General features: G+C 50.8%; 1 protein-coding gene across 3 annotated transcripts in view; it reads left to right on the top strand.

Moving 5' to 3' along the window:
* The window catches only part of LMF1 (lipase maturation factor 1), a 193,459-nt gene that overhangs the window by 128,845 nt on the left and 52,457 nt on the right, over positions 1-12,157 (top strand). For 2 of the 3 annotated variants that reach the window (XM_035563396.2, XM_050713892.1), the window contains one exon: positions 3,665-3,832. The exons of the other annotated variant lie outside the window; for it this stretch is intronic. In XM_035563396.2, coding sequence (XP_035419289.1) covers positions 3,665-3,832 — 168 coding nt within the window. The remainder of the gene's footprint in view (positions 1-3,664; positions 3,833-12,157) is intronic. 3 annotated transcript variants of the gene reach the window in all.

The following is a 12,157-nucleotide window of genomic DNA, read 5'->3' as shown; positions in this document are numbered from 1 at the left end:
TCGTTCGTGGTGAACGTATAAAATACCCAGCCCTGTTTGAGCAGCGGGTTGTTCAAGGACAATGTGGGACTTGTTTTCGTGCACATGTGTAGGAGAGCTTGGAGATTTCCCTCGGCTGGGATGGGGTATCTAACACGGATTAAATGCTCTGTCGGAGTTTATGTAATGCCATACGAGTAAGGAGACTGAGAGGAGGGACCATGTGCATTTACAGTCCCCGAGAAGAGCATTTACTCTGGTGTATAATAGCCTTCTGTTGGGTTTTAGTAGCGTATAGTTTAGTAAATTAGGAGTCTTCAGGTACTTAGCACTTTAATGGTTCTCACTAAGAACATAATTAAACCATAGACCCCTTAGGGAGAAAAAACAGTTTATTGTGCATATTTTTAGAATCTGTTACCAGCCCTCATAAAACCTGGTAGATACAAGCCAGAGAACATGCCTTAGCTGGCAACCCAGAATTCATTTATCAACGCAAGCAGCCCCTGCCGAATATCGCCCCAAAGTCACACGTTACAAATCTGCCCTGTGAATTATGGAATTAATTTTCCCCAATCTTATTTCAGAACACATTTGCAGCACAGTTTTTCTCTGGCTGCTGGAGGTGTGAGGCAGGCAGAAGGTTTATTATATTGCACCTTGCGTTGACACTTAAAGCCAGTTTTTGCTAATCATTTTTTTTATTTAAAAAGGCTTTATGCTTCACAGAGGTACCCAGAAACGTGGCTTGTTTGAGACGGTGCTGAGCAGGGTCCCCTCTGCTCCGCTCCCCGTGCGCCGTCCTTGGGCTCGTTTGTTCAGCTGCATCTGACCTGGAGCTGCGTGTTTCTGTCCACGTGCATCAGGATTTCGCTGTTCTCCATGCAAGGGATCTCCCGGCTGCTTCCTAGGCTGCTTCTCCTCACAGAGCAGCTGCGAAGCAAAGCGCAAAGCTCAGAATCCCCAGTGAAACGAGCCGGGTGAAGAGATGCTGGAATGCATTTCCCTCCTCCCGGGCTGTGACACCGCCGCCTCCGACACCGATGTTTGTGTAGGAAACAATTGCACCGGGAAGGCATTCGGCACGCCTGCGCTCTGCAGGTTTCCCTTCGCTCCCAGCAACGTGCCCACGCATGGGGCAACGCAGGTCCCGTGGCCAGGGCAGCGGGTGCCGGGCACCCCTTTGCCGAGAGCAGGGTTTTGCAGCATGGCAGGTGCCTGTGCTGGGGCTGCCGGGGCAGCTGGCTTTCACACCGTGCTCCGGCTCCTTGCTCCGGCCCCGGCACCCCTTCCCGAGTAAACACGGCTCTCTCCCCGGGAAACCTGCGCCGCGCTACGCCCATGCTCGCAGCATCTGGAAGGCATCGGGAGGAACACACACGCTCAGCGCTCGCCTCCCTCACCCTCCCCTTGCAGCCTTCCCACTCGTTGCTGAGACATGCGAGCCACTCCGCTAGCGCTCTGGTTTGCTCGGTTTTGAGGTTTAGGCTCCAGAGAAGCGGCCGCGGCAGTGGGGAGGAAGGGTTCCTCGCCGACAGCGTCCCCAGAGGCTGCAATGCCAGTGGTGCTCTTATCGAGGGCATTTCTTTCCCTCTGTCAAAACAAATGCCAAGGAACTGTGCATTATTTGTGGCATGCCTGGTGCTGTTTTAGGCTTTCAGCTGTGGGAGCTGACGCTTGCCGTTTGAGTTATCTTGCCTGTCCTGCGGCATTGCCCCTGCTGACACCCTGATAATGTCAGGGCTGGTAACGGGAAGGATGGAAACGGTGTCGTGTCTGGGAGCGAATTATTAACCCACGCCAGATTTCTTCTTTGCTTCGCTTCTCCTTTTCCCTGTTTCTACTTCAGGGCATGAATTAGGCCACAGCTAAAAAGCACAGCTGTGGGAGATAAAGCGCGCTAGATCCATCTTGCCAAGCTGGTCTCTTCCCAAGCAAGCCTTTAGGAGAAGCCAAACGAGCCTAAAACACGAACTTTCTGCTGCTTTCTATCCCCACTGCATGGGGCTGGAGGTGCGATGCACCTCAGTGCGATCACGTCGTGAGGTTTAATTGCATCTGCAAGCACATGTGTGCTTGTGTGTGTAACACAGCCCCTTCTCCATGGTCTTGGGTGCAAGTGCAGCTCGCATGGACGAAGGCAGGTCCCAGCACTGCCCCCAGCCTGCTGCCCACGGGAGATGGGATGGCTGAGCTGCAGGACAGCTCATCTCGGGCTAAACATCACCACCTGTAGGACTGCCACCTCATCGAGGTCACTTTTGCTTAATGCACTGGAGAAAAGACTACGTAAAAGAAGCCGAGAAAGCAACCTGCCTTCCTGGAAAGGACGAAAGCATTTCTCAGCAATTCGGACTCGAGGTAAAAAAAAACAACAACGAAAAAAACCCCTCGCGGTGAGCCTCCCCCAGGTTCTGGGAGCGCTCGAGAGCCGTCACGCGGGCAGATTAACTCGAACCAGCTCCCGTGCGGCGGGGAAGGGCCCTGGGTGGCAGCGGGGCCGCGGCCCCCCCGGGGTGGGGGCGCCCTGACCCCCGCCCCCACGCTGGCCATGCGCCCGCAGCGCTCCGCGACCCCGACACCGCTCCATCCGGTGCCGCTGTCCGAGGAAGGAAGGATGCGGTCTCCTGTCCTAAGGGGTTACAGCAGCCTCAAACCCATAGAAAGCAACAAGTTTATTAGTCCCAGCTTTGCTAATAAGGAATTACAATAGTTGTGGGATTTGGCAGTGGAAGCACGCTCAGTTGCCATGCATAGTACAATATTTTCCCTGTTTTGTTTGTATTTTTGATTTAACTACAAATAATTTAAAGATGTGTTGTGTCTCCTTCAATTAAAACTCGCCTCTTCATCCTCTCTGTTTTTCTGTCACAATTTTAAAACAATACTAATGAATTTGAGCTTGTCAGATATGCTAAGGTGAATTGTTAACTTCTTTCTTTTCTGTTTAGATTGCAGCATTTCTCAGGGTTGCGGTTATTAACATATCACGGGTTGTTTTCTTTGTAAAATTTGCAGCTTTATTGTACTGGATGGAAGATCTCCCAGCGTCAAAAAATTTCAGGCGAATAGAAGAATAATATTGTCACAAGGCCAGCATGTAAATACCTTAAACCAATATAGCGTGTTTAGAGGAATTATATTTTCCTCTCCCGAATTATGATTTTGGAAGGCAACCCTACCACCACATTTATTTCAAATTTAAACATTTTGAAAGAATATCTCCTAGGTTTTGAAATCTGGTTTCCATTCCTGTCTCTCTTTGACCTACTGTGTGACCCCAAGAAAATCTTTTTCTCAGTTTCTGTATCTGCTCAGTTGCTCTCATGGTCTCTAGCACTTCTGCAGAGTGATTTAACGTCGGTCAGCGTGGCGCTATGTGCAACACTGCAGTATTAAATACGAGGGGGGTAATTGGAGAAGAATGTTTTCTGGTTATGTCAAAAAATGAGAAAATTAAAAGTCTTGTTTTTTTAAAAAGATGTACTGGTTTAAGAATTCTTGCGTTTTGCATGAAAAAAAAAATCTGGATGAAGTAATTTTCTCTAAATGAAATGCTCAAGAGGCAGAGGATGGTTCTGCTGCACGCGAGCGTGGGGAAGGAGGGGAAGGGGCCGCACAGTGCCGTGGCTGGTCCCAATGATGGGCTGCAGGAGGGGACTGACCCTGGGTGTTCATCTTTCAGACCCAGCCGGTGCCCAACCCCATCGCCTATTTCATGCACCGCTCGCCGTGGTGGTTCCATCAGTTCGAGACACTCTTCAACCACTTCATCGAGCTGGTGGTGCCGTTCTTCATCTTCCTGGGACGGCGGATGTGCATCGTGCATGGCGTCCTGCAGATCCTTTTCCAGGTGAGGCGCTCCTGGCGTTGCTCCCCCGGCCCCATCCCCTCCCAGCACGTAGCATCCTACGGGGCGGCGTGCCGGAGCGGGAGCGCTCCGTGCTGCTCTGTGCCGCGCTGCAGCCCATCTTTTCCGAACCAGAGCAGCGTCCAGGGGAACTGACTCAAGGGGCAGGTCAAGAGTTCAGGTTCGAGTGAGTCAGGATGATTCAGAGCTGCTCGCTCTTGGCCGTCGGGTGGCTCGCACTGGCGTGGCTGCCCCTAGCGTGTTGCTGGAGATGTGCTGCCCTGGCCTCGGGTTTGGTTTCCGTTCACATGGATGGCAGAGAAACAGCGCGGGACTAGCACAGGGTCTGATTCTGCAGGGGCCAGGAGGCTGTGGATGGTCAGGATGAATACTTGCAATTTCTCTAAAAGTTAGTTTTGATAGACATCTTTCTCTGTCCAAAGAGGTTTTTTGATAATTATTGTGTAAAGGCTGTTCTTTATCTCTGAAAATGTTTGAGTAGGTTTTTTTTTTTTTAACAACCACCAGATTTACTGAGCCTAGGTTCATAGTGAAAACCATATCCTCAAAAATCAATAGCATTCATGTTTCAGTTGTTTCTGTTTTTTTTTCACATGAAATAAATGTATCTATGCAAAAGTTAGAGGAAAGAAGTTCCTGACCATATGCTTTCTGAGACCCCCTCTGATTTCTCCTCTCTGCCCCCAGATAATTGAAAGACCTCACTAAAGCCCAGCGCCTTCCACAGCGCAGCTTTCAGCTCTTGCTTACTGCAGTCTTTGTTCAGTATCATTTCAGCATCATGAAATTCATACGCTGTAGCTGTTACTGCTTCCTGTAAATACGTGTGATGATTAAACCGGAGAACAGCTTATAAACTATATTGTTAAACCACAAAAATGCTGATCAGATTTTAAAGGGCTGACATAAAAGTCGCGGGATTTGTGCACTCGCAGAGGAGCCTGCTCTTTCTCCCGCTTCCCAAACACGCCCTGTTGTGTCTGGGTACCACCGAACACACAACTCGTAGCCGTGCTTGCTCATCGCAGCCTTTAGGATCAGGTTTAGTTGTGGTGGGATCTTTGCGGGTAGCTGGAGCAGCGGGGCAGAGGGGTGGCTGCTGAGCGCTGCAGCCGCGACCTGCAGAGGTGCCGAGGCCCCGCTCCACCACGTACCGGTTGTGTTTGTGGCAGGCTTTGCGTGTGGTTTTTGCAGTGGAACTGGGAAGATCCCATTCAGCCCAGCCCTAAAAATGGACAGCCTGCCCTCCTGTTTCATTGACGAAGCAGAACATCCCCTGCTGGCTGCTGCTCGAGAAGGGAGCAGGGCGTTGAGACGTAGCTGATGGAAATCGGATTAGCAGATAGGCAAGTAGAAATCCTTCTGCGCGTGGAGAAGTGTAGGGAGGGTGGCGATGGCTCCTTCTCAAGGCAAATAGACCCAGAAAGGACCAGAGCACAGCACGGTGAGTGGCCCCTCGGAAAACAAAGCCGTGGTGCCAAATTGCAGGCTTTGGCACGGCTCTGCAGTCTCAGGGCTGCCGTGCTCTGCTCGGCTCTGCGTTGACAGAAAAATAATAGCCTGATAGACTGAGATGCTGCTGCTTCGTCTTCGCATCTCTGCCAGAGGAGACTTTCATTACGTTCCTCTCCTCCCTTCCTCGGCTCCGGGCTGTCCAGGGCTTGCCCTGCTCCCGTGCAGGGGCTGGTGCTGAGCTGGGCAGCGCCGCTGCCACCGCTCCTTCGCCGGCCCCTACCGAGCAGCGCCATCGTTTGTGTGCTGGGGACTTGAGACAGACCACTGGGATCTGAAAGAGCAAACTACATACAATAAAGGCTCATAATGACATATTGTAAATGCATGCATCTAACCACCCTTTAATTGGCGCTTTATTGATAGTTTGCAATTACTGACTTATTTCTATCGTGAGGGGAGTCTGCAAAGGAAAAAAGGGACCCAGTGTAAAATGCAGCTCTGGTGCATTTATAGCATTTCAACAAAAACCTGTTTATTTAATATTTACTGCCCTTTTCTTCATTCAGAATGACTTTTATTGACAATACTTCTGCTCTGCAAAGGAAGCAATAAAGTTTAATGTTGATATACCACTTAATTCTGCTTTTCAAGATTTGAATTGACATTACATGCAAGTTTTATTGGACATTTTATAATTGTTATTGGAGTCATGGTGGCTAGGTTGAGTAAGTGTATTTTTCCAGATTCCAACTGGCCTGGAGAATATTGCGTTGTCAGGAGCCCAAAAAAAGTTGTGCTTCTAAAAAAAAAAAAAAGAAAAAAAAAAGCCACCCCCACGCCCCCAAGTGTGAACTTACTCTTCTTGCCCAGTTCAGGTTTGTAAGGAAAAAGGCTTAGTGAGCAGGCAGCCGCGTTCGGAAACAGCCCTGCGGAAGGGCTCGGGCGCCGCCGGCTCGGCTCGGTCCCCAGCCGGATCGCCGGGCGGTCATGGCCACCCCCTGTGCAGGAGATTTGCGTGTTAATGAGTGAATTTCGGCGCATCTCTGTGCCATCCCCTTCCCGTGCTCCTGCCCTGCATCCTCGTGAGACCCATCGGTCCCAGGATGAGCGCCTGGAGCCCGCGACCTCCCAGCGTTTTGTGGCTTCGGGTACACTGGTGCTCTTGGCAGAGTGCTCCTGCAAGTGGGAGCATGTTTGGGATCTCATATGAGTCCTCCATAACTTGAACTTGCAGAATTTTCCCCATTTGGCTGCTTTTTGATCTCGAATAAGTTGAAGAGTTTTACTTATTCCACATATCTCAATATAAATAGATGTTGCTTGCAAAGGAAAAAAAAATCCAGGAGTGGGTTGAATGCTGGCCAGTTCCCATTAGAAAAATCATTCTTCATTGTTGCTAACCACCAGGCTGGGGAGAGCTTTGTGATGTACAGCTGTGGGTGTAGCTTTTGCAGGACATCTGCAGCCGGAGATCTTCTTGATCAAATCGCGGCGCCCGGAGCACATTTGCCAGGATCAAAGGTGAGCTGAGAGAAAATGTCGTCCAAGATTTCACAGCAGCAGGGCCAGGCCCCATCAGCAGCTCGTCCCCGGCCAGGCTGCTCATCTCCTGCATGCCTGGTGCACATCCTCAGCACCGGTGATTCCCTGCTCCCAGAAGCAGAGACTCACAGCCTCCAGTCTGCAAGGGTGAACTTCACCCCATGAGGCTTTTTTCTTCCTCTCGTGTCTCCATGGCTTTCTGAGACCCAGAGTTGTGCACTGAGCCACCCCATGCACAGGGGAGCCTGCTCAGAAGATTTCAGCTGGCATGAAAGTGTGAGCAGGTGATGGTGGCAAAGTCTCCCCCGTGGGCTGTATGCGCTCAGAGCATCATTTTGCATGTAGAAAGAAATCTTAGATGAATGGCAGCCAATTATAGAGGACCTCCAACGTAAATATTCAGTATTGTTTCAGAAAAACATTTTCTAGCATTTACGGTACGTAGAAATCCAAATCTAAAACAGAAATTAAAGTGAATGGACGTTTAACTTTTCAACATCGTTAGGGATTTATTGTAAGCAGGTGCCAGACTCGACGTGCCGAGCAACACTGCTGCAAATTGTCTCTGCCAGGAATAAGGCTGGAGGAGAGACGTACAGCTCGGCCCCTTCCCTGCTCCGTTCTGCACTGCAGCCCTGTAAAAACAGGCTGGTGAGAAAGGTCCAGTCTGAGCCACAGAAACCTCCAAACATGCCTGAGGTGGAGTTTGCCCTCTGCTCATATGTAATCAAGAGTATTCGGAGTTGTTGAGAGTTTACCAAATACTGAAAGCTTTCTGCTGCCATTTCTTTTGTGGCATTCCTGGAGAGCGTGGGCATGTTTTGCAGCGCTGTGCAGAGGCAGGACCGCGTTCACCGAGATGCTCAGGCCCGGAGGTTTAGGTTTAAACTTCTAGCGCTAGGGCTGGGGGTTCGGACACCCACCCTAACCCAAACGGGTGGACTTGTTTTCACCGAGTGTATCCGGGTGGTGGCTGTTGAGTGTGATGGTCACTTAATGGGCTGGAGATGGAAGAGTTTGGGAAATCCAGTCATCTCCAGCGGCGTGGAAGTCCGTGCTTCTGCAGTCGGTACGAGGCGGGCAGAAACCAGAGCACTGCGTGCAACTGCGTGTGAAAGCAGCAGGCTGCAGCCGCCGGTGGTTGCAGTGCCACTGGTAAATGCTTTACAAATAACTGATGGGTGATTCTCCCATTTGGGGTCTGGTGGTACCGGCTGGCCGGTTTTGTAGCAGTGATGGGGGCTGGGCCACAAAATACACGTGTAGATCTGAAGCACCCCCGCAGTTGGTGAGAAATCAAGACCAAGATGTGGTTGTGGGTATCTAGAGATGGAAGAAGAGGTCTTGGAGTTTCTGGAGACCACAGGTGGGGTCTGGACCTTGTTGTTCTTGTAGAGGTATCGAGCCAGAGCCTCTCTGTGCCCTAAGGAGCTTCTGGCTTTAAAGGGCAGGAGGATGGAAGTGTAAACGTGGAGAGGAGAAGCAGCATGGGGAAGGCAAATCCTTGCCCCTACTCACGAACCAGCAGCAGTCAGGGGTCGGCCCCCTTCCCACCAAACCTGTGAGAGCGCTGCTTTGTCTCTCCCTTCTCCCTGCACTGGTGTTTCCATCCCCTGTGCACATGCGGCCACAGGTCCGTCCCTGCACTCACCACCCACGGCCAGAGTCGAGTGCGAGGGTCCGGGAGTGAAACCTGAGAGGGTGAACAAACAGCTCCGCGCTGCTTTGCGGGTGTTTCGCTCTTCTGCGGAGCTGGCTCCTAAAACCCTGAAGTTGCATGTTTTTCACGATGTCTAATGCGCAGCTTACACCAGCAAACGTATTTCTTGGCTCCGTAAGCCAGGCTGTAAAATTACACTGCTTGGCAAACGGGTTGATGAGGGGAAACTAGAAGAAAGCCAAAAAGCGAGGAAAAAGCCACCTTGCCCCCATGAGCTGGCAGGTAGTGCTGGGCTTGGGTGTGCGGGAAGGCGGCTTGCAGGGCCGGGGGCTGAGGTTTCCTACAGCCCTGGGGTGGTTTCGGCTGTGCCAGGGGAGAAGGAGCCTCAGCATCATAAAAGTAAAATAAATAAATATAATAATTTCATATAACAGTAAATGGAAAGTGTGAAGCTAGAGCTGTTGGAAAAGTGGGGTCATTCCGTTGCTTCCAGGGTGCTGTTCTAGTTGAAAGTTATACAGGCATGGTTTGGGATTTTCAGGATGCAGGGAGAGTTTTAGGCCCTCAAAGCCCTTTGGATTTGAATGAGATTTTGGGGCCCGATCCCTTCCATGGCCCCTGAAAACTCCGGTGCCTCCTGCTGCATGGAGCATCCCGCGTGCAGCCTGGGGACTCGGGGTGCTGGTGCTGGGAGGAGATCAACATAAAACGGGACAGAAATGCCCCAAAAGAGCTGGAGCCTCAGGGCTGCCCCTCATCCTTGTCCCATGGAGGCTTGGCAGGGCGCTTAAGTCGGTTCTGTCCGAGGATGTGTTCAGCAGGAGCCGTATGTACAAGGGAGAAATGACAACGCCAAGAGCAAAGCTGAATTCCAGGCTTGTGGAAGGGGAAGATAAAACCCTGTGCAGCCAAACCCCAGCCTGATTCAGAGCGCTGACAAACAAAGCTCCTGGGGCAGCTCTCGAGGTCCGTCCAAGGAGCTGCACGGGGGAGCGGCCACTTTACGAGCTGGTGGAGGGCCAGGGGCAGGGGCCCTGCCAGCGAGCCCCCGCGGCAGCAACCTCTGCTCCTTCCCCTTGGACACGGAGCTCCGAACGCTGCTGCGCCGGTACCACACCGAGACCCAGCCCTGCGCTCCCGGCGTCCCTGCAGATGGATGCAGCCAGGAGAGAGGGCAGCACAATCATTTTCCTGACTTTTTTCTTTCCTTTTTTCTTTAAAGCAGAAAACAGTTGTTGACTAAATAGATATTTTCTGCCCTCCCTCCCCCCGCCCCTTTTTTTTTCTTGGTTTGTACAAACCCCAGCCTCCTAAAGATTTTGATGGGGATGATCCTTTTCCCATCTCCTTTCCAAAGCTGTGCATGAGAAGGGAAGCATGGCTTTTTCCCCTCTCTTCTGGGAGGACCAAGCCCCCAGCTTCCAGCGCTGCTGCCACGCCACAAGATGTTAGAGGGATGAACTACCCCTCCAGCCACACACACGCAAATTAAATCAGGCTGTTGCAGTGCCACAGCTGCAACATATTGTGTTGCTAACTTAGGAGGTAGCAGAGGTCACAGCAGCAGCCCAGAGAGAAGGAACAAAAATTAAACAGCTCCCCCCTTTCCTGCAGAAAGTGTCTGAATCCAGTGTTTGTTTTCACTTGTCAGATACGAGCTCGGTTTTGTTCTTTTTCTTATGCTGGTGTAAATCAGATGTGGCTCCAGGAGGATTGCCAGGGTTGCACAGTCCCACAGGTCTCGTGGCAGAAGAATCAGGTCCTTCGTTTCTGCTTTAATTACGCACCTATTGGATGTTTGCACTGCTCAGGTAGTTGTTTTTTCTTTTCTGACACAGCACAGTGTCATGACCATATGAACACAGCACGCATGCAAATAAAACTACTGCCCCTTTTGCCACATGAGCCAGGGCTGCTGGCTGATGGTAGGCAACAGGCAGAAAATTTGGGCATCCGTCCTGCAGTTCAGCACGTGAGTAAGCTTGAATTAAGACCACAGGCAGTAATTCTCCTCGAGTTATCCCCAGGCCAGCCCTGATTTCACTTGCAGCGGACCAGCTCCGTGGCGAGGTCGGGTGCGAGGTCCCCGCAGCGGGTGGTGGGTGTGCGTTCGTCGGGCTGGGGCACAGCAGAGGAAATTCAGCATTCCCCAAAGTCCAAATTCTGTTGATTTTGTTGTGGTTTAGAAAGAAACAACAAACAGAAAACGTCCCAGGAAAATTAACAACAGAACATTAGTTTGCTGCTAGGGGAGAAGCGGTCCGCTGGAAAATAGTTTTGCAGCTCAGTTGTTTAAAAATCTGGTTTGGACTCAGGTCCGAGATGGAGGATGCAGGGAGAGCAGTTGAAAAGGTTCTTGGGAACCTGGAAGCACCACGCTGGGACTAGGAAGGCCGCTCAGTGCTGCTGCAGCCCCAGGTCCCTGGGCTGGCCCTGTGTGCCCGTCCTCAAGCAGCCAGCCCTGGCACAGCCCCAGCTCTGCTGGTACCACCAGCCAAACAAAAGGAGTGGGAAATCAAAGGAGCTGCGGGGCAGACTTTCTGCTGCATTTAAGCCACCTTAAATTAAATAACAAGCTGTTCAAAAAAAAAAAAGTAAGCAGGCAGAGCTCAAACTGCTCAATCACTCCTATATTTGGTTTCACATGCAGCTTGATAATATCTGTTGCGAGGCGAGGCTGCCATACCAGACACAAGAATACCAGCACATACCACCCCAGATCAGTAAATAACGCTGCTCGTATAATGGTGTCTGGTATTAGTTAGCAACAAGATAAGTTCGTGCATTTTGCAGTAGTCAGAGTGACTTCGAAACACTTACTGTTAGCCATAGGAGTGCATTTAATTAGCTTCTGATTCAGGGGGCTGGGGGCTTTTTCTTTTCTTTTCTTTCTTTCTTTTTTTTTAAATCATTAAATAAAGTGTCACCCCTAGCCAGTGCTGTAAACTCTATTTTGATTGTGGCTGCAATAACCCCTTTGGGCGTCATTCAAATTGTACTAAACAGTTTCTGGAGAGCGCTGGTTTCTCTCAAAATAAACCAAAGTCCAGCTTTGACAAGCTCTAATGAAAAACAAATTGTTATATTACTTAGAAAAATAATTTGAAGGAAGTCTGAATTAGTTGTAAAGGTGGAAAAGGTTCAGCTACTTGAAAATAGAAATTTGGAAGGTATTTATTTTAACCATTAAGCCAGCGGCCTTGAAATACAGCCTTGTTTGTTACAGAATGCGCCTAACGAGAGACATGAATCATGCTGTTAATCAGTATGGGAACTTGATTAATTGGAAAGGGGACCGTCAGTGACTCCAAAAGGCGGAGTCGCCTGGCAGCAGTCTGACACGAAGCCCTGGAGCTGGTGTGATTTACCATCAGTCATTCTGCTGGCACTCGGAGGGAAGCTTTGGAGGGATCCCACAGCCTCGGGTTTGCGGGTTGTTGTTTTTTTAAATTGAGAATAAAATGTGGTTATTTGGGACGCTGTCAGCCTTTGATTTTTGGTGCCTCCGAGTTCAGTTGTCCAACTTGCAGCGAGCTCGGGGGCCTGGCTGTGCCCAGAGGAGGGCTCCGCTCCTCCCGGCGCCATCTTGTCGGGGCGTCCCAGGCCAGGCGCCCGCCGCCGCACCTTTGCTGCTGGTAGCGGCCTTGCTT

This window comes from Cygnus atratus, chromosome 15 (assembly GCF_013377495.2).
Source record: "Cygnus atratus isolate AKBS03 ecotype Queensland, Australia chromosome 15, CAtr_DNAZoo_HiC_assembly, whole genome shotgun sequence".
Classification (NCBI taxonomy): domain Eukaryota; kingdom Metazoa; phylum Chordata; class Aves; order Anseriformes; family Anatidae; genus Cygnus; species Cygnus atratus.
The sequence above is the reverse complement of the archived record's forward strand: the minus strand, read 5'-3'. Positions and strand labels throughout refer to the sequence as shown.